This window comes from Cuculus canorus, chromosome 15, assembly GCF_017976375.1.
Source record: "Cuculus canorus isolate bCucCan1 chromosome 15, bCucCan1.pri, whole genome shotgun sequence".
NCBI lineage: Eukaryota > Metazoa > Chordata > Aves > Cuculiformes > Cuculidae > Cuculus > Cuculus canorus.
The window spans coordinates 1042468-1070211 of record NC_071415.1 but is presented as its reverse complement, the minus strand read 5'-3'; the positions used below and the strand labels follow the sequence as shown (position 1 = coordinate 1070211).

General features: G+C 44.6%; 1 protein-coding gene across 6 annotated transcripts in view; it reads right to left on the bottom strand.

Annotated features, from left to right (window-relative positions):
* Positions 1-27744, bottom strand: part of ADCY9 (adenylate cyclase 9) — a 107457-nt gene that overhangs the window by 11970 nt on the left and 67743 nt on the right. For 2 of the 6 annotated variants that reach the window (XR_008452364.1, XR_008452363.1), the window contains exons 7-10: positions 21912-22071; positions 18472-18620; positions 15603-15644; positions 7711-9190 (exon numbers count right to left, since the gene is read on the bottom strand). Coding sequence is in view for 2 of the 6 variants with exons in the window: in XM_009570976.2 (XP_009569271.2) it covers positions 8002-9190; positions 15603-15644; positions 18472-18620; positions 21912-22071 (1540 nt within the window). In the remaining 4 variants the exon portion in view is untranslated. Of the gene's footprint in view, positions 1-431; positions 9191-15602; positions 15645-18471; positions 18621-21911; positions 22072-27744 lie in introns of those variants that run through there. The other 4 variants (XR_008452362.1, XR_008452361.1, XM_009570976.2 and 1 more) reach the window with 2 other exon arrangements.

Sequence of the window (27744 nt, the reverse complement as noted above, 5' to 3'; positions counted from 1 at the left end):
GAAGTCTTTTTTTTTCTGAGCAATGCAATATATAACGCCATCACATCAGCCCTGGGCCACGAGGTGACCTTCCTGAGAGCACAAGGGGAGAGCGTGTCTACCTGTTTCTGGGTAATTCAGTGAGGGTGGCCAAGGTCCTTCTCATCTTTGGATACTGCTGCTGCCTCCTCACAAACAGGAGACACCCGCCATCGAGCAGAAAAAACTCCCAAATACTCAGCACAAACGCAAAACGGTGTTTTGTCTTTCAGCAGATGGTTGGAGTTGTTAAGGCTCTTGGCTTTAGAGAGTTTATTACTTTGGAAGTTTAAAGCTGTACTTGTAGTAGGGTGTAACAAGTCTCTGTCTCGATAGATAGATAGATAGATAGATAGATAGATAGATAGATAGATAGATAGATAGATAGATGGATAGATAGATAGATGGATAGATGGATGGATAGATAGATGGATAGATGGATAGATAGATAGATAGATAGATGGATAGATATCTCATATGGCCTCTAGAAGTAAGAAATAAAACTGGGGAAGGTTATGGCAACAGTGGACTTCTGAGACATTAAGAGAAATGTCTGATGGAGCCGATGGGACTGTGCCAGTACCCGCACAGTGGCCAAATCCTGGTTCAGGCAGCGATGTAGAGCAGACCACTGCAATAGAGCAAACCCCTCCTTTGGACAAGTTTCCAGGGGCAGGGGCACGGTGGATACCCTGCTCATACTAGGAACAAACCACAAATGGAGTTCTGGTCTCACTTGAATAAAGGCAAAGTTTCAAAGACACTGAAATGGCATTTTCCCTCTGGACAGACCCGCAGATGTAGCACGTACTGCGTTCTCCCTGAACTTAGAGCTTTCAACAACAACTAAATACAAACCTCTCTTTCAATTCCAAACTAATGGTTAGGCAATGCATTAAGTTAGAACCAAGCAAAGACATCAGTGATTAATGGAGAAAAGAAGGAAAAGCTCAAGAAAGTTGCTTTGTTTTGACTCATCTGATGCAGGATTGAGAATCAATGCTGAAATAAGGGGTGTGCGAGCGGCGGTGATGGCAGCTGTCACCTGTGGGGGTGCTCAGCTCTGACTTCCACTGCACATTCCTGCTCATTGCTGATGACAAACTGGTTAGAGCAGCACCGGTTAGAGCTGAAACTCATCTAAGTAGCCGTTCCCAGCCCTGACCTTCTCTGCAGCTCTTCAGATTCAGTGAACGCTGCCGCTTCTGGACATTAAAATACGTGCTGCTGCAGTGAGCCAGAAAACAGGGAGAGAACAGGACCAACCACGTAAAGGCTACGGCACGAGAAGCCAACGCAGCAGCCTCGGGGCCTTTCCAGCAGTGTAAAACATGACCGACTGCTTCCTCGACACCAATTCCCAACTTGGAGACGCGCCTGCGGAACAGCTGCTGAAAATGGTGTTAAACGTATTGCGTCTGGAGGGGTGTGCGAGGAAACGCCGGGCGCCTGCCTCCTGCTCCTCGCCAGCCTGCGGGCGGCTCGGGTAGGAGAGCAAATGGTTAGCAGTTAGAATAAAGCACCAAGGAGAAAAAGCTTCGAATTACTTCTACTGTTCTAATTTAACCAAAGTAATCTTCTTTCTCAAAAGCTAATGCTGACTCTCGACGGTGAGGAGCAAACGCTGCCACACTCACCGCATAGCCCAGCCACTCGTCTGAAGTTCAGTTCGCCTGATAAAGACTTGAGAAAGCTTTTATAGAGACCACTTGCGCTCTTCCGGTGGGAGGTGTCCCTGCCCATGGCAGGGGGTTGGCACTGGATGATCTTTAAGGTCCCTTCCAACCCAAACCATTCTATGATTCTTTTTCTTTCCTACCAGAGCTTTACCTGATATCTATAAAGGACCTCAGAACGTCTCCCCATGGCACCACTCAAACTGAATTGCTGTTAAGACACAATATGTTTTCACTCTTATTTTATTTTCTACTTGAACCTCTTTTCATTTCAAACGAGCCCTAAAAAAACAGAGACAAGAAGCTCCACAACATGCTCCTGGTGTTCCATTTTCACTGACAAAACTCCTTCCCATCACTCCGGACAGAGTTCAGAGTGTGGCGTTATAGCAGATTTACAAAACAATCCTTGTTTCATGTTCACCTCCTCCTTTTCTCACTGATTTCAGACCTGGAAGCACACGGTACTGTGCAGAGCATCACATACGTTTGCCCAGCGAGCCAAACCCCCATCACTGCACTGTGTCCCACAGCGTTTCCGCAGATCGCACTCTTCCACCACTCTGGATTCCCTTGCAGTTCTGGTATATTTTAGCAGAAAATCATAGAATGGTTTGGGTTGGAAGGGACCTTAAAGATCATTCAGTTCCAACCCCCCTGCCATGGGCAGGGACACCTCCCACTGGCTCAGGCTGCCCAAGGCCCATCCAACCTGGCCTGGAACACCTCCAGGGATGGGGCAGACACAATTTCCCTGGGCAGCCTGGGCCAGGGCCTCCCCACTCTCATCATGAAGAAATTCCTCCTTATGTCCAGTCTAAATCTGCCCCTCTCCAGTTTATCCCCATTGCCCCTCGTCCTATCACCACACGCCTTTGTGAACAGCCCCTCTCCAGCTTTCCTGTAGCCCCTTCGGGTACCGGAAGGTCACTATAAGATCTCCTCGGAACCTTCTCTTCTCCAGGCTGAACAGCCCCAACTCTCTCAGCCTGTCCTCATGGGAGGTGCTCCAGCCCTTGGATCACCTTGTAGCCTCTTCTGGATCCGTTCCAACAACTCCATCTCCTTCTTATGTTGAGGATTCCAGAACTGGAGACAATACTCCAAAAATGGTCTATAGTTTCACAGCTCTTGACAGAAAAACCTTCAGACCGTTGCACCACCCAAACTAAACGCTGAACAACTGCAGTGTCTGCAGGAATTGCTGTGTAAATGTTATCATTCCCACCTGTTTTAGAGTGCGCTGCAGAACTTTGCCACTGCCGGCAGGGCAGGATACTCTCAGCAACAACCAACACCACTTCAGGGGTTTCCCCATCGATGTTGCTCCCTTAGAAATCAAAACAAGGACTGATATAGCCTGTATAGGGAACTCAAAAGGAAAAAAAAAATAGAATAAACGACTTTCCTGTCCGGACTGGCGTTCCACATACAGTTCCACATACCAAGTGTCTGTATCACCTCGAGACCCCAGCAGGGTTTGCGCAGCTGCTGGGCACAGAGGTGGAAGCGCCGTGGCGCTGGGGGATCCCTGCACCTCCACCTCAACTGCTCCACAGGTAAATTATTCCATATTTAGAATCAAACCACCCCTGCAACATCCTTAGCATTTTGGAAAGTCACATCAATAAATTATGACTGCATTTTTAGCAGTTTTGTAATATTTAACTAACACAGGACTGCTGCTTCAGTGAATCCCAACACTGACATTAAACACTGAAGTTTATTTCTTACCCTGTTATTCAGGGCAATGAAACCTTTTTTTTTCCCCCACTTTTGGTATGATGAAAAATGTATTTTTTCACAGAATTGTTCAATAACCACTGGGAGGTGCCTGCTGCTCTTCTGCATCTTCTGTCAAACAGCTTAACATCAACACAAGCAGAAAGCCGCAGCTGTGATTGGGCAAATGGACCGAGATACCAAAGCAAACGCACTCTTCCCCTGAACATCAGAAAACAGAATCAAACAGCAGTGACAGCAGCATCCAAAGGCGAGACCAGGCAGCAACAGGGTTCAAACCTCGCTGAGCAGTGCTGAAGGCGAGGAGTAGGGAGGTAAGAACCATTTCCACATCCCATCCAGACCGAGCAAACAATACAAAAGCAGGGAAGAAAGGAGAAAAGAGACACAGTCTTTAAATCCGGCACACTCGCCACCCCAAAAGCTGCACAGTTAAACAGCTGATCCTTTATATCCAACCCCAGGTGCTCTCAACATCAGGTGATGTTGCAAAACAAAGACATGAAGTTAATAACAGCTCTCTTGCAATGCGTTTTTGTTGTATTCAGAATTAAAGTTTCAAAAGCGGGTTAGAATTAGCGATTTTCGAATGCAAGAAACCCTAAGAGCCTGGCTCTTTAATCAACAACAGGCTCTTCCTTAGCTAAATGCTGGAATGGGCACAGTGTTTGTCGTGTAGCTCCTTTCGTTTTTGCTTCGGGTGCCTCCTTTCTGACGCCCTGAAGTGAGAATATCCAAATACTCTTTTTTTTTGTAAAGTCCTTGGGGATTCCACCCTCTCCCCCCTCATTGTGTCATCTTAACAACCCTCCTGTACTGCGTTTGGACACACAGGAGCCGCAAACCTCCCGCTACCTCCAGCAAAGGAGAACAACCTCCCATCCTGGGAAATAACAGGCAAATCTGTTCTTTCAAAGTCAAATGCCAGCAAGTAAATCAACAGGAATGCCATTTACTTGTTTTTGAATGAGAAATCTGTCTCGCAGACGCGGCTGGGAGAAAATCAAGCATTTTTATGTGTTAGCAGCAGATCAAGACATCACCGCAGTAAATATTCAACATGTTCCTCATTACTCCAACGCTCCAGAGCGGCTCCTGCGAGTGAACCGTGGCAGAAGGCAACACGGCACTAGTGAACGTTCAGCAATCTTTCACCCCTGCCCCAGGTAGTTTTAAAATCACTATTTGAACCCTCTGTAAATAGGAAGCATGGAACTGCACGAGCATTCTTGCAGGTACCTGGCCAGCTCTGCAACTTCTACGCGGTGTTGGAATGGTGCTGGCACTGACAGAACGAGCACAAAAGATATGTTAATGAAACGAACTTTGCTCACGGCCTCCTGCAAGCGCACACGTGTCACAGCTGCAGAGAGGAGCTGCACAATACCATTAAAAACGCCTCCAGGATCATTTTTGCCAGTACTGGGACATCTTTTCAAGGGTACAAAGAGAAGGCGTAAAGGTTCAGCTTCCACTGATTTACAACAGAAAATAAACTCTCTCCTAGCTCCTTGTGCCTGGGAAGACCTCATCAGCCAAACCACACATTTACAGCTTAGCTTCTTAATTCCTTACTATGCTCTATCAAAGAGAAGATTTAAACCTTCCAAAAGGAGGCTTGCAGTTGTAGTTGCTGCGTGCTTGCTGCTGTCCTGGGGGCAATAAGCAAACACAGGCACCACCAGCTACTCAACCTCCCACGACTCAGCCTCAGAGTTAAGGCAGAGTAAGGTCTGCAGGTCCCCAAGCAGACAACAGCCCGCGATTTCATAGTCCACTAATACTTCTCTCTTCACTTTATTTGCTGAGTGCCAATGAAGAAAAGACCCTGGTATTTTTTTTTTTGGTATTCTAATGTTACCAGAAACCCAACACTACACCCGCAGCACCACATCACGACAGCACAGGAGTGTTATTTACTGTATGGGCTGGAGGATGAGGCTTTTGTATTCTGCATTGCTCGATTAACGCAAAGAAAGGTGCTCTGGGCGCGGGGCCCTCCTCCAGCACCATCTCCTTGCAGGTTTAACCACAGGGTGCAAACCTCTCACGCGGCGCAGGGCTGTTGCTGGTGGAGGTTTAGTGATTGTGTAGCATTTCACGCAAGAGGGAAGCCGGCGCGTCTCGACTGAACTCTGCCATTGCACACAGCTGATCAATGAGAGAGAAAATCAGTCTATAATACGGGGAGAAGAGAAAGGGAGACTTTGAGACTCCGATATAACACTAGAAGGCGTGTAAACATTTCTGGACCACAATAACTCCTCTACTGCAAGAAAAGAAATACTGACACACACTTAACTGAAACGAGAACCCTAAGAATGGTTTCAAGAATACATTCTTCAGATGCAAGAGGTATTTGCAGAGTTATACTACCTGAAAGTCGGGAGTGCAACCCACTAGGAGGAGAGGAGGGTAGAAGGGGATGAGTTTTAATCTACAGAGAAGGAAGGCTGCTGTAAAACCGCGCACGGATAAAAACTTCATATTGTTGCTTGTCAGGAATAGCCTCTGACCAGGTCACATCATGGGTGACAGGGGATGAGCATCTCCTGCTTTTTTGTGTGCTGTACGATAACCTGTAAATAGCTTTCATACCAAACACCATTTAGATATGCATAAACAGCAGCTTTTTTGTGAGAACCTTGTGCAGAGTCTTGTTAACTCACTGAGATCCAGAAATCTCATGGACTGACGTTTGTCAAAGGCTTCAAGGGCTCGGTGCTGACCGTGGAGTGTAGGTGGGTCTCAAACAGCTGAATGGGAGCTTCACAAAGTACAGATTTATTACCAAAACGTCAAAAATCACACTGGGAGTAAAAAGAAGTATCAACATGTTCTGACCTCAGTCCAGAAGGAAAGAAAGAATGGAAGCCCACACCAACACGCAGCCAGCACAGCACTGCATCCACCAGCTCTCCCCTGACTAATGAATTTATTTGGGGCATAACAATTCTTCCATTTTATTTGGTGTCACAAGGAGTTCGTGGAAGTGGAATAGTTGAATAATTAATATTACCCAAAGCAGGGCATCAGATGTAAGTGAATGGCGATGGAAGCATGCAGAGGGCAAACTAGTGTAGTCTAAGGCCCCCATCCTGCAGGTCCCCCTGTGCAAGCAAGTTCCTGGGCTCCCGCAGGTCTCCTGTCCCCGGGACCCGCACAGAGTCATCTGCAGGACTGTGAAATTATTGTGCTTCTATTACTAGAAAGGACATTTTTCCCTATTCCTGCTCTCAGCGGCACAGCGGCATGTTCTCAGCATGCTGTTCTATTCCCTGCTGCAAAAGCACAGTGTAGGGGAAAAAAAATCCTGAAGAACATTGTGCAGCACCATTGATTGGGTACAGAGGGAAGCTGGGGTGCTCAAATTGCGTTTGGTGGCTTCAGAAGTTTCACCAGCTTTGAAACAAGTATTGCCTAGGTAACATCCTCACAGTGGTTGGTAGTTCGAAGAGGCTGAAATACCATCTGATTACTCTTAGTAAACCAAATAACAATTCATCTCTCCTGGTCCCTTCCGTGCATGCACACAAAACCCCCTGAACAAAATAAAAACAGGAATAAAATAAATAAATAAATAAAGGCATTCCCAAAACGTTTATTTTGCTTTTCTCTCTCTCTCTCTCTCTCTCAAATCAGACCAGCTTAGAGATACCAACTTCACCTACCTTCGCAAACTCAGCTAGGGTACGGAGTAACACGGAACTGCTTTAGACTTGTAAGACCTGAATTGTAACACTCGCGTGGTCACTCATCTGCGTCTGGAAACCTGTCCTGAGAGCTGGTGAAGTCCGAACCCTTATTCCATTCCCACAGATCAGTAACTCATTGGCTATACGGGAAAGAAGTGTATCCAAAGCACACAATGGCACATTAAGGTTGAAGAAAGCATTGGTAAAGGAGAATAAAACTACAGCAGTTGTTCAGCCTATTCTAAGTAAATGTTGAGCCACTGCAGTACTCCTCTTCCAGCCCAACACAAAGTCAAATTGTGTCATCTCCTCGCCAAGACATTCTTTTGTGGTACGTTACTGGCACTTTATGTCAGTCTCATATGGTAGATACATGCACATTTGTCTGTGTGTTTACATACAAAAGGTCTGATAACAGTAAAACATTGTTCAGAGAGATATAAAAAACCCAAGGAGTTGCATTAGCCAAAAAAAGTGTTTTGTGAGAAACAACAATAAAAATGATATAACCACAGCTTTTCTTTTCTTTAAAATTAGATAAATACCCAAAGCTATGATTTCACTTGGGGCCTCTGTACCTTGACAGGGAGTCCAATGGAGTATATCTGAAGGCACTTAATATCCTCTACTCAGCTGTAAGATGGTTGCACAGGGAGCTGGGGAGCTTGGGATGTGGTTTGGGGCATGGAGGAGAGAGATGGATGAATACAAGCCCTGAAGAGCTGTGATCCACACAGCGTCAGGCGCTGAAATGAAAACAAACGTACAGCCCAGGTGTTGAGAAGGTCTCTCTTGAAAAAGAAAACTGCCAATTGCAAATGTCTGTGTGTTTCTATTGACAGAGCACTTCATGCAACTCTGACAGTGCATCATACACTCTTAGAGACATTTAGCTTTGTCAGTTCATCGACCTCCTCAGTTCCCGCTTCCTCACAGTCAGTCTTCTCCGCGGCTTTGCCAAATCTGCACCTCTCCTCTGCTCTCACCGCGTCTTTCTGAAGCTTCTTGGTGGAAGGAAGGATGTCCTTGGTTTCTGAGTTATCTGTGCCATGGGCTATCTTATCAGAATTCTGTACAGAAGGCACCAGGTTGGCAATCTCATCCGTTGGAGATCGCCCAATGCTGCCATCCACTTGAACCCGAATGTCTGGAGATATAGACAACTGGTGATGTGGCACGATCCCATTGTCCATGCATTTTGGATAAAGGTAGGTCTTCATCTGACCTTTCCCCTTCACATTGACTGTCCCCCTATAGTCAAAGTCATACCCCATCTTGTTTAGGATGCGGTAGCTCTCCTCACTCACCTGTATGCGACACTCGACGCCGGTGGTGTCCATTCTGCTCGCAATGTTCACAGTGTCCCCCCAAATGTCATACAAGAGCTTGGTGGTGCCGATGACCCCAGCAGTGAGGGGGCCGTGGTTAAAGCCAATCCTCAGTTTAAAATTGAACCACAGCATGTTGTTGTTGAAGTCATCCACCACTCGCATCATTTCTTTGGCAAATTCAAAAAGGGTCTGCAAATGTCCGTGGGGATGGTTGTTGTCCTGACACTGCGAGGTGTTCAGTCCCGAGGCAGCCATGTAGGTTGCCCCGATGGTTTTGATTTTCTCTATGCTGCTGTAGTGCGGTTTGCTCAGCAGCTCATCGAAATCCCCAATCAGTTCGTTCAGGACTCGGTAACACTCTTTGCCTCCCTCATAATTCTCTTCATAGAACTCGCTGAAATTCACAATACTCGCAAAGATCACCCCACCGCTGTCGTGGTTTTTGGAATAGCTCTGGGAGACCTTCAACTGCTCAGCCACGTGGTACGGAATAATGTTCCTCAGCAACCAGTCAGCTTGATCCCTCATGCTCTGAATTTTGGTGCGATGAAGATCAGCCTCCACATCTCCATGGTAGTGGAGGCGGTAACTGACCTCAAACTCTCGATTCAGAAACCAGACCAGAAGGAGCAGAAGGAAGGAAACCAAAATTACTTCCTGACCGATAAGGTCTGCCGGCCTATTCATGTCACGCGGCATCGAACTGTTGCATGGGCTTTTTCTGGAGCTGGAAGAAGAAGAAAAGGAAGAACACAAAAGGTGCATTTAAAATACGAGTTAGGGCACTACCATTGTGGCTCTGTAGTGAGAAATCCTTTTTAGACAAAAGTGTAGGAAACGTACATTACATACTAAATTATAGAATAGGCTTTGATAATTTTAGCTGTTGTTAAGCATGCTACAGAATTAATTTCACTCTTCAACTCATTGAGTACTTTCTTAAGGGGCATCATCAGATTCAGCAACATAGAAATTACCCAGCCTTTATCGTAGTCGTATTTTAAGGACTTCACCAAGGAAAGAGTTACCATTATATCTAAATATATAACTAAAATATGTAACATGTAAAATACCTTATAAAAATACTTAATAACACCTGTGTGCGTGCATATGTTCAGATTTACGCGTGCGTGTGTGTATCTGTACAGGGAGGTTGGTAGTTTTGTGGAATTTATCTTCTTTTGTACTCCCTCCAATATTCAGAAACATCTGCTTTGCATAGTGCTAGTGTTCCTCCCTTGTCTCCTCATCAAAACCAGCAACCCCTGCAGTGCGCCTTTAACGTTCATACACAAAGATGTTGGCAGAAGATAACCCTGTACAAGACACTTCACAGACCAGGTTGCCCAGGGAAGTTGTGCTGCCCCATCCCTGGAGGTGTTCAAGGCCAGGTTGGATGGGCCTTGGGAGGCTGATCCAGTGGGAGGTGGCACTGCCTGTGGCAGGGGGGTTGGAACTGGATGGGCTTTAAGGTCCCTTCCAACCCAACTATTCTATGATTCTATGATATTCAAAACCCGCTCAGCCATGTTCCTGTGGGACCTGCTGTAGGCGAACCTGGGTGGTTTAGCAGGGTGGTTGGACCAGATGATCTCTAGAGGCTCCTTCCAACCCCAACCATTCTGTGACTCTGTAACTGCATGTCTCCTGTGTGAAGACAGAGAATGTGGAGCTCTGGGTTGAATTCTTTTGTAAGTTAGAACCACTGAGGCTTTTTACGGTGGAGACAGAAAGTTTCTTGAAGTGCCAAGATTAAAAAAAGTCCTGTCTGACATACATCGAGCAGTGTTCCAAAGCCTTTTGACAATTCGTCGGCTGTCTGGGCACATCATGAAGCACCGATGGAGGATGCTTCCAGTGCCAAACCGCCCTTAGCAAGAAGACATCTGCAGTCTACAATTTCGGCTTTCCAAAGAGGTGCAAAGACACCAACCTCATCTGAGAAGACAGCACCTATAGGATCCTGGAAGCTAAGGCAGAACCCAGACAGACTGGCATGCAGTGATTTCTGGAATCACTTAACTGCTATATTTCCATAAAATGATGCCAAAGCTCAAGATTTGATAAGAACAGACACATGCTGAAGTTTCTCAAGTTAAGAGATGGTTTGATACAAGAAAGCATCATATCAACCTTTCTCCCCGGAAGAAAAGGCAATCCGTACCTAGACATCTGTATTTCTCTTACGGAGGTACGTTAGCAAAAGAGATTACAATTCGAAGCACAACTCAGCAACAGCTCAAGAAGGTACAACTACATTTGTTTCTGTATTTCTAAGTTCAATGTAACTCTTTGTGTCCATGGACGATACACTTCCACTTCTGAAATCAAAGCAGACACTTTAGCGATTGAGCTATATTATGGACCCAGTTTCTTTTTTGGAATGTTCTTTCTCAGATATTTGACTGACAAAGAAGCGAGATGAGGCAAAACCCGCCCAGTTGTGAAACAGATGAACGTGCACAAACTCTGAAAGCATTCCTATGTGCTATGATCTTTGTTTGTATCCATCAGCTTTTACCACTGCTGGCCTGTAGGAGAAAAAGCTCCCCCTAAGCAAAATATTCACAATAGGGAGCTCACAGGTTGAATTTCAGATCAGAGCTAAGACTGCATATTATGTTGGAAATCACTCCCTTTGTTCTCAACCCTAAATACACCTCTGCCAAGGAGAAGTGAGGGTATATTCACGTTATTGGTTTGATATTAAAAAACCCTAATCCTGTTCCTGCAACTGCTGGTGCACAGCTCTACTAAAGGCTCCTTCCTGCCTCCCTTACAGCTACTTTTCTCAACAGAACCTCTGTTATGAACGTGTTCATTCTCTCCCTAGGAAGTCAAGCCAGAGACTAAGACAAAGGCTAAGTTATTAGTGACTGGAATGGTAACAATTCCTAAAATACCATCCTTGCTACCTGTTCTGCAGACAGCAGAAAAGCCTCTCTGAATGGCTTATCAAACAAAATGAGGGGAGAATAAGGCTGGAGAAAGTGAGGAATGAATCAGCTCCTTGGTTAAGGAGCACGATTCAGATTGTTTTCAGAACAGTTCATTATTTTCCGTTATCTTGTGGGAAGAGACCTGCTAGACGATCGGAGCAATGACACACTGCTCCTTTGGGAAGACGAGTTTGAGCCAGGTAACCTGCCCTAACAGCAAATAAATCCCCATGGCAGGGATGTTTAAGTCATTAAAGGCTTTTTATTTACGGTTTATTGTACAAAATGCTCCTCAAAGTACTTTAATTCCTCTTACATGAACTACACACCACTAATTTTACGTTACACACAGCGGCTTGCGTTGAAGGCAAGATCTGCCTTTGGAGAACAACCTTCCGCCTCCCATTCAGCACTCCCGCAGCACTGGCATCTGCGAGCTCTCAATCATCTCCTCCAGAGCTGGCCTGACCTTGTTTCCCACGTGGGCGTACAACCTCAGAGATCTGCGTGCAAGATGAGTGACTCACTTGTAAGCTGACCTGATTTCATTAATAAAGTAATGGGTTAGTATCTCAGAAAAGAAGGTGCAGTATCTTTTCCCGAGCAGGCATTTCTGGTCACGACGCGAGCGCTACAAGCGTTAGTGCAAAAAACCACGATGCCAACCTGAAGAAGGGAGCAATTACATCTTCCTCCTTAGGAAACCAAGTTTCTGCACGTTGCAGTGACCATGCTACAGGACCTACAGGACTTTATATCATCTCACAGAGTCAGTAAGCAACGATGACCTAAGCTCTCCTTTAGAATAAGAATTAAAACACACACCTATAACAGACAGGATCAGCCCCTCTGAATCTTTTTAAGCTCCATTTTTTATGAGGTGCTGCACCAGAATACTAATTTTTTTTCATTCCAATTGAAATCTTAAGCCGACAACGTTCCTTTAACTCAAAGTGGTGAAGTGCTTCCTGGCACAGACACCTAACTATTAACTTGGCATCTTCATCTGTGTGTTGAATATGGAATGAGTGAGAGCTCAGGAGACAAAATCTCCTTTGGCTCCATCACAAATCATAAAGATAATGGCTTCCCGCTTAGAAAGATTTCTGGAAAGCCATTTCGCGTGTAAGCCAGTGAGCTATGTTTGGATTGGGATATCTTGCTATATTTACATAGGGTGCGTGCCTGCTAAATCCTAAAAAAGAACGCACTGGTGGGACAGTGCAGATAAGGAAAATCAAACAGCTGCTTTCGATGAAGAACATAGAGCGGATCTTTAGAAACCCCTGCCACTATCAAGCGATTTTAGCCTTCCACCTCAATGGCCTTGTGCTGCTCCTCCGAGCAGTTCCACACTGGAAATGACACTCCCTACACCTTGAGAAAAGACATGAGTGAATACAAGAAATATTTTCTGCTTAAAACACAAGGGTTATGGTTGTATCTCTTTTGGGCTTAAGAACTGGTGTGGCTGGAAAACAAGGCAAGTTCCATATTTTGATTAGTTTAGAACAGCGTGGACAGTCCAGAGACGAGCTCCGTGCTGAGGCTTCGCCACCATTACCAGTATCTCTATAATTACCTCAATTCTTGATCAAGAAAAGGGAATAATCTCATTAAAGGCATGCAAAATAAGTTTGTTTGGCCCTCTTAGAACACAGGAAAAGCTTTTGTGCTGACTAGGGTGAGCAAGGAACCTATTTTTTTATTTGAGTGAAAAAGGAACAGCAGAAAAAGTTTGTTAGGATAAAGGAGTTTTAACTTTTTAAAGAGTCCATTGCCAGGAGAAAGGGGGAATTCTGCACAGAACTCTAGAGCTGTGGTATTTGATAATGCACATTACGAGCGCCCTGGAAAGAGAAGTTGAGTTCTCTTGCAAGCGAACGATAGAAGCAAAAGAGGATGTACTCTGCTCTAACCACCACCACACAGAAGTGTGTCAAGTTACAAGTTTGGGCAGCTTCAGATCCAGTGGATCTCATCAGAAACAGCTTAAAAATCAAGTTTCAAAACGTTTGAAGGGCCAGACGCTTTGGTCGTGGCCTTATTTGGGATTTAACTCACCAGCCAGGATTTACAAAGCAGGCAGAGCGTGCTCCATGCCTGTTCACAACATCTGCACTGTTTGGTCCCTTACCCACTTCTACCTTTATTTGCTCTGGGTTAGAAGTTTTAGGGTATATTTATGGAAGAAAATTATTTCCATGTGAACAATGCTTGATATCTAATTTTTGGCCAAGTTTCTAATAAATGGTGATGTAGAACTCGTCGTAGAACAGGACACTGGTTTATCAGTTTTTTAAGACAGAATGAATTATTTATTAGTGATTAGCAGCTGGTCAGGAGCCGGCTGAGCTCTTGTCAGCGCTGGGCAATACATTTGTCATTCTGAACAACACAAAAGGTTCGGTGCTTTCACAAGCTAATAACAAGCCATCGAGGAGGCAATCACAGGCTAATACTAAGCCATTACTTCCAGTCATTTATGTGCTCAAATATTTCGTACACTGCCTCATCAGCAAAGTCAGGTTCCCCCTGTTCTTTTGGCCTTAACTTTCCATTCTGGATGGAGTAAACTGGAATTCTGTGTGAAAATGAAGTCGTCTTTCATGAATCGAAGCCATTCAAAAAGAAAAATCCACGTGAAAAACCAAACAAACCAATAACATCCAACACTGTAGTAAGTGCTGACTTCTTGGGGAATAAATATCTAACATTAAGGCACAGTTACCATCTCTCCTTTCCTAAAATCCACATGTTTTCTACGCTAACATAGCATTCATGTGATGACATTTTTTAAGTAGTTTTGATTTGATGCACACTCCCAGGAAAAACACCACGCTCTGGAATACACATTTGTTCGGATGAATTACTGAGTCAAATATTCACAGGGTCATTAGTTCAATTCAATGCAACATCACCGCAGTATTATCCCAAATTTCTAATCAGCACATACTTTTCTAATGCCAAACAGCAATAAAAAACACTTTAAACAAAACTTGCAGTAAATACATAAGAAATTCAACACCAAAATAATCAGAGTGACTCTTTAACGTGGTTATTTCATCAAATCATATAATCATAGAATCATAGAATAGTTTGGGTTGGAAAGGACTTTAAAGCCCATCCAGTTCCACCCCCTGCCATAGGCAGGAACACCTCCCACTGGATCAGGGGCTCCAAGCCCCATCCAACCTGGCCTTGAACCCCTCCAGGGATGGGGCAGCCACCACTGCTCTGGGCAACCTGGGCCAGGGCCTCCCCACCCTCATGGTGAAGAAATTCTTCCTTATGTCCTGTCTAAATCTGCCCCTCTCCAGTCTATACCCATTGCCCCTCGTCCTATCACCACAAACCTTTGTGAACAGCCCCTCTCCAGCTTTCCTGGAGCCCTTCAGGTACTGGAAGGTCTCTTTAAAGGTCTCCTCGGAGCCTTCTCTTCTCCAGGCTGAACAACCCCAACTCTCTCAGCCTGTCCTTGGATGGGAGGTGCTCCAGCCCTCAGATCATCTTTGTAGCCTCCTCTGGACCCATTCCAGGGTCTATAAGGGGGGGAGTGGTTTATAAGGGGCTATTAATAATCCAGGAAAAGATTTCTGTTTGTATGTTTAAAAGCCTGGGGGCTAAAACCTCGTTTGCTGTCAGGGATATGAGTTGCTGTTCTGCCTAAGCGAGCGCAGGGTGGCAGACAGCACCCAGACGGTCGGTGCCTCCACATCTCCCTTCATCCCAGAGAAGGCAACCGGTTTCACAGCCAGCTTTTTCAGCTGAAGCTCCTCTCCCACCTGGGATTCTCACCTAGACAGCTGTGGATAGCATCCAACTCAGCGCACTTCTGAACGGTGCACATCAAATAAATAGCTCGTGATATACAGATGACACTTGAAAAGCTGCTACTACCAGAAAAATTGATGCTATTTTATACAGTTCTCCCATAGTTCTATTTCCTAGAAATCAAATTTAGAAAGAAAGTAGCATTACACAACTTGGCAACTGCAGCATCAGCTCTCTGATGGTTTTTGGTCACACCCAAGTCCTTAGTAAAGGAAATGACGTACACAAGGAGCTTAAACACACCTGCTGAACCAATATATTGAATTCCCATGTGTATTATTGCGGTTGCAAAGTTTTGCGACGTATAATTGAGTGAAAACGTTTCCATTCCTAAACATAAAGATGGTAATTTCATACATAGCTTACCTGAAGTTCTGTGCCAACTCTAGGTGAAAAGTTTCCATGGAGCTGAAATAAAAAAGCATTGATATCAGAGGGGAAGTTAAAGCACTCTGCCAGAATCCCAGTTAGGAGTTTAACCTTTTCTGTTCTGCAGACTGTCAGACCAATAAGTGCGTTGCACGCTTTATTATTCAGATAAACTTCATTTGAATGTGACTTATCTGCATTTTTTGCTTGGAAGAAGCAACTACAGTCCCACAGAGAGGTGCAAACGCCTCTAAAGGATAACTGATGATAACGCAGCCAAGCTGACGCCTGGAATGAGTAACTGTTAAACAATCCAATCTTACCTTGGAAACATGAAAAAGCAATTTCAGAACTCTGACACCCAGTTATGCTGGTATCTCATCTGACCACACAATAAAAAGGTTTTTAAAACTCAAAAAACTGAACATCAACCCCCCTGAACGATAAAAAAAGCCCCAAGAAATATAGAGCCTATTTTTGAAAAATGCCATTGCAGAAAATAAGTGAGAAGATCAAGTGAGTTTTGCGTTTACCTGCATCACAATTTCTCTCAAGCATCACAGCTCTCAGGATTAGTTACTTTTGGAAGAAGAAGTAAAGCAATCTAGAGAATGAATCTGCCTGTGATGCACGCAAAGCTGCAATAACCACTGTGACAAAAATATTACCCAGACTAACGATAAAAGAAGGCCAAAAAGTTACTATAAACAAATAAAAGTTGAGTCTCACTACTTCAACCTGTATTCTTTTTGTTCATGATTGATTCTATAGATCAGTTTTTCAGCTCTGCAGCTGAACAGCTCTGTCTATCGCTTTAAATATGCATTTTTAAAAGTTGAAATAACAACATATTTCATGATTTCTGTACTTCGCCCATTCACGGTCACTGGGATTGAAACCACAGGTGAAAATATGCTGTCTTCAGCAAAATTTCTTAAGAGAATGTTCCTTTAACATTCACACTATCCCTTCAGTAGTCAGCAAAAGCTGATGTTATGAACTGAGATACCAGCGAGGTCTCCTCTCTGCTTGGGAGCAGCCTGTCCCAGTCCCTTAAAAACATTGAAGTACAGGGAAAAACCCAAGTTTTGTACCCAAAGTCTTAGTACCGAGCTTATGCACAAGCCGCTTTAGCAATCACACATATAATTTGTTCTAAAATATTGGTTTTGAATAAGGAATCAGGAGTTACAATTATGGCACCAGACCTTCTGACTTTCTTCAGCGACAAAACGCCTTCGACACAGAGCAGAGAGGTCTGTTCAGGCCATCGCTCACGGGCACATCAATCACTACGGGCCCTTTTCCATGCTTTGGCTCTGCCTGCCTTTGTATGAAGACTTTTGGCACTAGAAATAGATTTTATTACGCTATTTTAAAAGGCTGCCATGAACCAGCATCTGCTTATGCCACGGTAGCTCCACACAGACGTGGGAGCATGCTTGGGGAGTCAAGAGATAGCATCGAAGCTTTGCTCTTCACCAACTACCCTGAGAAACCAAACCTAGGGCTGACTTCTCAGTGAAGCCGGTGGTCAGATAGTGAAAGCATCACTGCTACAAGTGAAAAAGCCAACAGGCGGAAAGTCAGCTTTCTTACTCGGAGAGGGTGACTTCATGTGCTGGAGGAGAGACGATGCTAGGTAAGCTCGAGCTGTAAAACCAAAGGGACAAACTAAGAACAAGAAAGCGGAGGTGTGTCCAAAAACTACACTACAGCCCTCCACGGAAGCTAGAAAGCATTGTCCTGCACTCCTTGCCTCAGTGCTCTGCAGAGACAAGGAAGGGATTTTTGTTTAGTCTAATACAATCTAGAAGCCATTTCTCAACTGACTCTAGTTTCAAATTACTTTTTCCAAGGAAAAATTTTCTTCCTACAATCCACTTGCAAATTACAGATGTGAACAGATGTTACCGGGTGACTTTTATTCTCCTCGTCTTTGTTTATATAAATTAGATCAAGATGAACAGACACCGCTGAAGATACTTAAAGAGGGGATTAAAAGCTAAATACGCAAAACATGTATCTGCAAACTCTTTTTGGTTTGTTTGGGATTTTTTCATGTTTTTCAGCATGTGATTCAGCAAGGTAAGGTGAAGAAGGGTAAGAAGAAGGGCTTTTGATAGCAACTAGAACAATCTAGTATAAGCAATCCTTGCAAAGTCCAGGCTAAGGGGAGAGTGCCAAAGGCCAGGGTATTTCTTCAGCCACTGAGAACTGCAAGTTCATTATAATCTTTTGACAATAGGAGTGGATGGCTGGAAGGACTCTCTTGACAAGGAAATAGAAGGAGAATATTGCAAACAAGTTCTCCTGTGGGGAAAATGGGTTATCAAAGGCCAAACTGAGAAATCTTAAGGTTATTGCACAGAAACCACATTAATTTCATTCCCCCGGTTACTGCCTTGCAATGTCCTCTGAAAAGGCAGGGAAGTGCAAAAGGAAACAGGGTATCAGAATCCTATTAAACCTAAGTGCAGGCTTGCCACAGTGGAGAACTCCTCAAGGAAGAAAGATACATGGTTTGTAAGGGCAAAAAACATCCAGAGGGGTGTGGAGGAACAATTGGGCTCTCTGGCACCACCAAAAGCCTCAGAAATTTCTTAATAAAACAGAGTTTCAAACAAATGGTGAGAGGCAATTCTACAGGTCTGATAAGCGTCCCCTAGAAACACATCAATCGAGGCCAGAGAGTCATTTCAAAGCAGATCACAGATATTGTCCTGAAATCCTTAAAAAAAAAAAAATTATTCAATTTGAGATGCAGATAGTAAAATCCCACACACTAAATCCTCACTTCACTGGTGGAGAAACCAAAGGTGTTCATCTCAAACACGGTCCATGAGCGCTAAGGGGTGATGCTCACCTGTCTGGACACAAGGAGACGTAGAGCAGAATGAGCAGCACTGCTCCTACTACGGTGGCCAGCAGAGATCTCATCCAGGAGCTAAGCTGGCAGAAGTTACAGTACTGCACAATGGTGATCAGAATCGCACAACACATAAACATGGTGTACTGCAACAGAGAGAGAGAGCGCACGTTAGCTTCTGCCTGCCGACTGGAGCCCTTCCGCACAGAAACGCCTGTGCAAATTAAAGAACGTGTGATATAGAATCATAGACTAGCTTGGGTTGGAAGGGACCTTAAACCCCATCCAGTTCCAACCCCTGCCACAGGCAGGGACACCTCCCACTGGATCAGGGCAACCAAAGCCCCATCCAACCTGGCCTGGAACACCTCCAGGGATGGGGCATATGAAAGAGAAGGGTCTGATCTTGTTTTATATGGACAGCAAGCTGTCCCTTACAGTGTCTGCACCAGGAGATAGCGCTTGGAGAAGGAGTTCTGCCCTTCAAACAGCAAGAAAACCTTTAGCACAGGTAGTCGGTCCCAATTTTTCCCTAAATGGAGGTTTGTGTTACTGCTTTACACAACTGTTATTTCAGTAACTTTCAACATCTTCAAGCTTACCTTTCCAAAAAGCTCAGTGCCTCTTCTTATTCAAATAAAAAAAAAGAAACAAGAAAAGGTAAAAAAGGTAAACATTGATGGTAACCTCCCCCCATTTGCTGGGGTTTTAGACCCTGTAATCCACTGCATTGAAAACGTAGAACACATTCACACTGGAAAACTGCACCGAGCTGCCTACCTTTAAAAATCTTACTTAGAGGACATTATCTGGCCAGCAGCAGGTGAATTCAAATAAGGAAAAAAAATCTATTTGGATAACAAAAGGCAGGTATCAGTCACTGCCAGCTGATGCTTGGTAACATTTGTCCTGATTTGAAAAGACAATTTTAGATTTTGTGCTCCAAATGCCCCATCTCAAAAGTCCTTCCCTTTCTACATCTGTTCCGGAGAAAGAGAAGGAATGGCGGGATGGAGACAGTGCCCAGAATGTCTTCATTTCCCTGAGATACAGTGGTCAAACCCCCCAAGTTGATGCACAGATTTTGGGTTTATCAGGAATACTCATGGCCATCCAAGCTAAAACAGAGACTCCACAAGGGCATTATGGAGTTCTCTTTTAGCTATATACTGTATTTTACAGTATCAAACGATCATTCTCTCCCTCTCTCATTTTAGATCTCCTTTACAGCTGAAGAGCAGATACTGCAGATCACCAATACTGTAGTATAACAAATAAGCACGCGATGCAGAAGTAGACACAGCGTATGGGAGAAACACCTTGCATAATTTACCATTTTTAAACCACAAGCACAGTTGTTGTTTCTTTAAATGACTCAAAAAATGGATAAAAGGAATTTCAGAATCGTCCATAAAAAACCTCATGATTTAAACTTACTATTTTCCCCCCTGTTTCAGGTCTCCTAAAGTGGCAGAGCACTGGTTCTCACTCCAAGTGATGCCCCAGCATGAAGCCAGCTTATAGAGGGTCAGGAAGCGCTGTGCTTTACTATGTATGCATGGCTTTGGAAAGTTTTTTTTTTTGTTATTGTTGTTTTTGTTAATTTTCATTTTAATTATTTTATATTCAGGGAAGGTATAAAATGCTATGAATAAAAAAAAACTTTGCAAAACCATGTCATAGTAAAATATGACACTTACCTGACCCTCTATAGATTGGCTCCATTTGCTAGAGCTCCGTGACTGCTGAAACATTGAGCACAAGATGAGTTGGGACATCTCTTGGAGAGTGAGCCAACCGCCCCACGACTCTGGAGGACCTGCAAGAGGAAAGAAAGCAAAGTTCATTCTTAGTTTGGTGATAAACACCACCACCTGACTGCTGCTGCCTGGAGCACTTTGACAACCTGGTCTGAACAGGGACCCAGAATATACTAATAAAATGGTTCTATCAATATTATTTTTAAACGTTTGGATTGATGATCAAGGGTAGTGATGAATGGGATGCTATAAAAATCAGTTGGCAGGTTTGAAGGTTTCACCCCCTTTGGTGTAATTGTTTTTTACAATTAATAGATCAGTAGTCATGAGGTAGGAGGACCAACTGGGGAAAAAAAATTACAGCTTAAAAATAGTTAACGAAAATTCAAAAGAGGTAAAAGCTGCAGAACGATTTCAAACATGGGATGTGACAGAATATCAAATACGTTCTGTGACTCTGACAACTATGGAATAAGATATTTTTAAATCAGAAGGACCAAAAAATGTCTGATCCACATGTTCCCATGGAACAAACCCTTCCAATGCCCAGGAAGAAGCTGTTGTAGGAAAAATGAAGAGGATCTGGTCGTTACCTATGCCCCGGGCCCTGAAACAGTGACAGATTTGCACAACAGAATACCCTGAAGATCCTAGGAAGGCAGGATCGTACGCTGTGCTACCAAGACATACTTGCAGAGAAACAAACTTTTACCTCCGGTTTCAAACCTTTAGATTCACCATCAGATTTTAAGCACTGATTTTATCACCAATCAGCCTTTAAATTAAACCATTCTTCCCCATCCTCAATATTTAACTCCTTACTCCCCCCTTCTTAACGTTTTTAGCAAAGGAGACACCAAATCCCCTGTGGATCTTTCTGTAGCTGGGCTAAACATGCTCATTTCTTTCCGTCACAGCTCTTACATTCTTTTAACCATTCCCACTGCCCCTGCAGGGCATTTCTGTGTACTGTGAGCCCTCTCCTTTGAGCTTCTTCATCTGACCCTGCAAGAAAAAACCATCCATTGCTAATATTGTTCTTGCTACTGAGATGCACTGACATGCACACCGTGTTTTTAAGTGCACACAGCATCTCTGATGAGAAACTCTAAATCAATAGAATTGGAGGAATTTCTTCATGATGAGAGTGGGGAGGCCCTGGAACAGGTTCCCCAGGGAAGTTGTGGCTGCCCCATCCCTGGAGGTGTTCAAGGCCAGGTTGGATGGTGCTTGGAGCCCCTGATCCAGTGGGAGGTGTCCCTGCCCATGGCAGGGGTGGAACTGGATGGGCTTCGAGGTCCCTTCCAACTCAAACTATTCTATGATTCTCTACGATTCTAAATCCAGGATGAACGCAATGAAAAGCCTGAGATACACCACTTGCATCAGCCAGAACAAACATCTGCACAAGGGTTTGGTCAAAGGAAAAAAAAAGTATGCACGCAGGGAGGCATTTAGAGGTATTCCTCTCCTCGTTTGTATGAGAGTTCTCAAATAAGCAAGTGACTGTATTTACTTCCAAGCTCGGCATTTCATCACACGCAAAATCCCTGTCCCTCCAAGGGATCTGTATCAAACAGATGTAAAGTGCGAGGGAGGTGAAGGAAGACAGCAGGCAAGCAACAAGCTTCGTTAGATCCAAACCGTCAGCTTATGAAATAGAGTCCGACAACTTACGTGTATATTTGTTTCAAAATCAGAGGTGAAGTGTGAAAAAACTGCAAGAGCTGGGAGAGAAACCAGGATTGCACCAAAGAAATGTCGAGGCAGCCAGCCAGATATCACCTCCAGGAGACGCTTGGTGCAAGTCATCACCTCCTCCAGAAAGAACGCCATTCTGGAACAAATGAAATCACAGATCCAGGGATTAATTTCAGCGCATCTCTTCATGCATCTAATTTATCTGTAATAATATAACTTCAAATCCTTCATTTTGGCTGTGTAAGCAATCACAGCCACGGCACCTGTGGAAATAATCCACCTTTGCTGAAAGACGGATGGTTGTTTGCTTCGGGAAGGGCTGGGAGCAAAGCGAAGGAGAGCAAGTGGGATAGTGGGCTTTGAGAAAACAAAGTGAATTCCCAGTTTCACTTCCTTGGAAGGTAAGAATTTTCTGCCCTTATAGCTATTTAGCCTTAAAGCAGGTGGGGAGAGGGGGCAAAGCTTTGACAAGTTAAAAGAAAATGACTTAAAATAACCTCAGGAATGTCTGTGTGCCCTGCTGACAGATCAGTCACCCAGAGGCCCTGCAAACCCACGCCATCTCAACATTATCCTGCAATCAAAACCAGTTCTCCCAGTTACAACCATCCTGACAGAATTCCCGGCTGCAATCAGACTCTGCTCCCTCTTAGGGAAGGGGAAGAGGAGTGTGGGCTGCGAGCTGGCAGCCTGGCAGGGCCCAAGGAGCAGTTGGGATGAGCCTCGCGGAGGCCAGCTGGCAGCAGCCCCGCTCCTCCGCTCGCCTGCCGGTACCTATCACAGCAACCCAGTTGGCTCCGCAAAAGGCAGGCGGGAAGGAACGGTTCTTGCCTTGAGCTGCCCAAAAATGACGGCCTAAACCTGTGAAGCGCTGAAGGAGCCAACTGGAAGAGCTCTGGAGAGCAGCTGAACAGAGAGACTTCTTAACAGAGAGCATTTGCAATTGTTCAAATGAATAAAGAAAAGGGAAAAGGATGCTTAATGCTCAAGGATGCTGCACGGAAAATTATTATTTCTCTACAGAAGCAAGTCCTCGGGGTAACTTCCCTCTTAACACTCAAAACCACCAGTCACTCCATAACAACTGCAACTGACAGTCAAGTGATGTGACTGCAAGAGGCCCTGTGGAGAAGGACTTGGGGTGCTGATTGATGAGAAGCTCAACATGAGCCGTCAATGTGTGCTCGCAGTCCAGAAACCAACCGTGTCCTGGACTGCACCCAAAGCAGCGTGGCCAGCAGGGGAGGGAGGGGATTCTGCCCCTCTGTTCCTCTCTTGTGTGACCTCATCTGGGGTATTGTGTCCAGTTCTGGAATCCTCAACATAAGAAGGAGACGGAGCTGTTGGAACAGATCCCGAGGAGGCTAAAAGGAAGATCCAAGGGCTGGAGCACCCTCCATCCAAGGACAGGCTGAGAGAGTTGGGGTTGTTCAGCCTGCAGAAGAGAAGGCTCCCAGGAGATCTTATAGTGACCTTCCAGTACCTGAAGGGGCTACAGGAAAGCTGGGGAGGGACTGTTCACAAAGGCTTGTGGGGATAGGACGAGGGGCAGAGGGTATAAACTGGAGAGGGGCAGATTTAGACTAAACATAAGGAAGAATTTCTTCACCATGAGGGTGGGGAGGCCCTGGCCCAGGCTGCCCAGAGCAGTGGTGGCTGCCCCATCCCTGGAGGTGTTCAAGGCCAGGTTGGATGGGGCTTGAAGCCCCTGATCCAGTGGGAGGTGTCCCTGCCCATGGCAGGGGGTGGGACCTGGATGGGCTTTAAGGTCCCTTCCAATCCAAACTAGTCTACGATTCTATGATTTCTAATGATTTTTACGAAGACATAAAAAGGTAACGTGGTACAGTGAGCTTCACTCAAAGCCATTACACGTGGATGTATGGAATTGGCAGAATCGGTCTGGGCAGGTAACAGTGGACGGCAGCAGAGCCCAAACAGCACAGAACTCCTACTTTTTTGGGGACAGAGACACTCAGAGCTAAAATAAACCCCTATAAATACAACATACACTAAACATGAAATACACGATCTCCAAAGTTACACAAATTATTCCATCTTACCTCTGCCTTTTAAAAGAGAAAAAAATATTCACTGATTTTTTAACCCTGTGGTCTAAAATACAAAGTATTATGCTGGATAAAAGCCCAGTACAGAGCAGGATATTAAAGTTCTTTGTGTGAACTTGAGATTTATTCCAAACCTTTGAAGATGTTTTGTTTATGAACAATAATTTAATTCTCTGATGTAGACTTCTGTGAATTTTGTGACTGCAGGCATTTTTTTTGAAGCTTCAGGAGCTCTTCTCTAATTTAATATATTAAAATCTGGAAATTACACTTAAATGCATAGAAAAAGATAAGTCTGGGCTAAGGGGCTGAAGGCACTGCGATGCAGCAGGGCCCCACGAGAGGGTGCTCACAGATCTATTAGTCCCTACTTTAATGGATTCCCATTTACACCAAAAATTATAGCTATATTCTGTCATGTAAAAAAACTTCTAACGAAGCACAGAAATTAAAAACAGGTACAGAAGGCAAAATGAAATAACAAAAAAAAAGCTTTGTAGAGGAAGAGCTGGGTTTTCCGAAGCGTTACCTCCTATCCTGATGTTGCCTCCAACATCACTGACAGATCTATCCCTGTCTCCAGCAGAAGCCAAGTCCACCCGGTATCGAGTACTTCTGAAAATGCCACCCAAGTTCATGCCTCTAAAAATAAAGCTCAATTCTCCGAAAGCCTGCAAATTAGGATTAACATTTACGAGGCTGAACTGTGAGAAGGGACACTGAGCTGGGCTCTGGGCAGAGCCTGGTGGCACCGCATCCTGGTGGCTTTCCTGGGCGCAGAGACAGAGAAGGCAGCCTCTCCAAAGCCAGCTCTGCCCACGCGCGGTGGCATCTTCCATGGAAGCTGGCACAGAAACCAGCCCTGTGGCATGTAAATCCAGTGCAGCTCATGTCTCTCACCCCAGCCCACGCACCAGGGGCTCCACAGTGCAGAAAGCTTCTCTGATTTTATTTTTTCGCCAAGTCTCCATGCCAGGACAAATTCTTGTGGGTACTATAGCAACAAATCCATCAGTGAACCCGATCGGTTAATCCCACGATGAGGACACTTCTTTATTTAGGCAACAGCGTGTTTCAAAAAAGCTAGTGCAAATTCCAGGACAACGCCACGTTTCTCCTGATAATATTTATCTTCTTGCATCGATTTTCAGGTTTTGGGTCCAGTATTTATCGCAATGCTCTGTGCTTTGGACTTAAAATGACTGAAATCTCATCCTTCCCCAAAGAGCGAAAGCCTGTGAATGCGGCACTGCCTCCCATGAAGGGAGTTAGACGGGGTGCTCAGGGACATGGATTAGTGGCAGATAGGAATGGTTGGACTCGATGAGGTCTTTTCCAATCTGGTGATTCTATGATTCTACAATTCTAAATCCAACCACAAGTGCCTCAGACAGACTGACAGGGCAGCACCAGTCAGTAACGCAGCGTCAGGGGCAGCTCAACAGGGCTTAAGCACTAACGCACCCGAGACGCTTACACAAGCTGGAGTTCAAATTAGTAACTTAGACATAAATGATTAATGGGTAAATGAAGAACGTTACCATCATTTCTGTACTTACCGGCAGTTTAAAATCAATTCCCACAGTTCAAATCAAAAGCTTTCGGCACAGCAGCAATTTGGTGGGATATTAAATACCAGAGTCACAGATGTTAGGAATAAATAAAGGCAAACAGAATGCATTATTTTCCCTTGCACCAATACGCTATCAGTCATGTTGTTAACAGAACCGGTTCATTAAGCTCTAGCTGCAGAAAACAATTTCTGGTCCTGGTCATTAATGATCCAACTGGTTGGCCAAAGGGTCTCAGCTGTGGACAGACCATGGGTGGAGGTGAAGAACCAGGCAAAGGGCAGTTGTGTTATCAGACAACAGCAGCTTCCCACTCTACTACTCTGACTGTATTTGCTTGCTTTCTTCACCCAGAAAATATTGGTTTGCCCTCTGGAAAGGTATTTCTGAATTCCTCAAGCAACTTGTCAAGCGCTCCCACCTCATTCTTTCAAACAGGGTTGAAATGTCCACTATTCTGGCCTCGTCTCTTCACTGAGGGACATGAGCAAAAGCAACACATTCTTTTAAAATAAACTTGTGTGTAACAACTTTTACTCGAGAACAAGAATTAGATGTCCAAAGTACGTAGTTAACAAAAATCCTGGTTTTTCAGCTAAAATAGCAGGCAGGTGTCTTTTACCTGTATTCCTGCAGAAGCGCTCCTCAGAACCCCAAGTGAAATCTCACACTGTTCTGTGTTCAATGACATTTCCCAAGGTATTTTCATAAAATAGCAGAACTTTAGTACCTCTTTCACTTCAACAAGACTCATGAAAGTCAAAGTAGGCACTTTTCAAGTGGGCAGAAGGACGTCTTTGCACCACATTCACAGAACAGGAGATGAAATCTTTCACTTGCTTAAAAATGAAGCACTAGTTCCTGACGGCAGCTTTATACAATTAATTTTGGAGTGGTACTTGCGATAACAGTAGGATCCTCATCCAGAGATACTCCAATAATTTATTATCAGACACTTCAAAGGAATCAAAACATCCTTCTCCCTTGTAAGCCTTGCTCTACGAGGACTTCTGCTTCTCTAGAACTTCAAAGTTTTAACTTGTTTCTCATCGTACTGGCAGTGATAGCGCTCTCCTCTCCTGCTCCTTCTGCTGGACTAAAGACCTCAGCCACACAAGCTGTAGAGGGTGCTTCCTCAGCTGAGTCCTGGATTCAATTAAAAATCAGACTTATCTAAAGGCAGGGTGTTTCGCATCACGATAATGAAAATACAATGAGAAACTTAGGCAAGAATTTACTGGTCCTAAGATAATCCCCTTTCCTGAACCTCTGGGCTTGTGCCCAGCATTGTAGTCCAATCTCCTCTCGTCAGATATCTTGGTGGCATTCTGTGATTGTCGTTTGGGATGACATTTCTGCACAGGAAGCTCCACACTGTTTCTACGCAGAGTGAGTGGCCGGAGCGAGTAGGTCCCACTTTGAAGAGGATTTGAAGGGGAAGATGACGATTTTATTCTTTCGGCTCAAAGGAACTGTGCAGAAGCGTGTGCCTCAGCTGGGGAGACCAGAATGGCCCAAAAGCTTATTTTATGTATTTACTATAATGTAAGGGCATATTACAATTTCAACACACTGAGCCCCACCCAAGCCAAACCAGATACCATTTCCTACAAAGTTCCCCCCTGATACACCACTGCCGTTACATTTAGAACTGAAAGCTACCAGAAAGCTCCTGAGTTTTTTTCACCTACAAAGACCGCTCTTTTTTTGGTGTATAATATGAGGTTGTCGTCAAGAAGGTACCCTGGGTAAGATCTGCTCAGATCCAAGATGTTCCTGTTTTGTACTTTAAGAGCTTTACCGAAGTGTCACCATACATGTGGCGATCGGATCTAAGCCAAATACAAATTATATTTCATTAGCAGAGCAAAGTGAGCCCATGGTAGCAAGTCCCTGGGAACTAATTGCTTGTCACTGTGGAGTAAATACAGAGTGATTTGCAGGCACTTTCCTCCCACCAAAAGAAACGAGCAACACCACTCTCGCACACACAAGGGCTCCCGTAGCCAGGGATATCTGGTGAGTTGATTCCTACGTCCCTACTCCTCAGCTGCCAGTTTGACAGAGGGCAGGGAAGGGCAGCAATCGCTTAATTTGGTCCAGTGATTCCCATTTCCAAAGTAGCCAGAGGTCTCAAGATTCTTAGTTACGTGACCCCCAAGTGGGAGG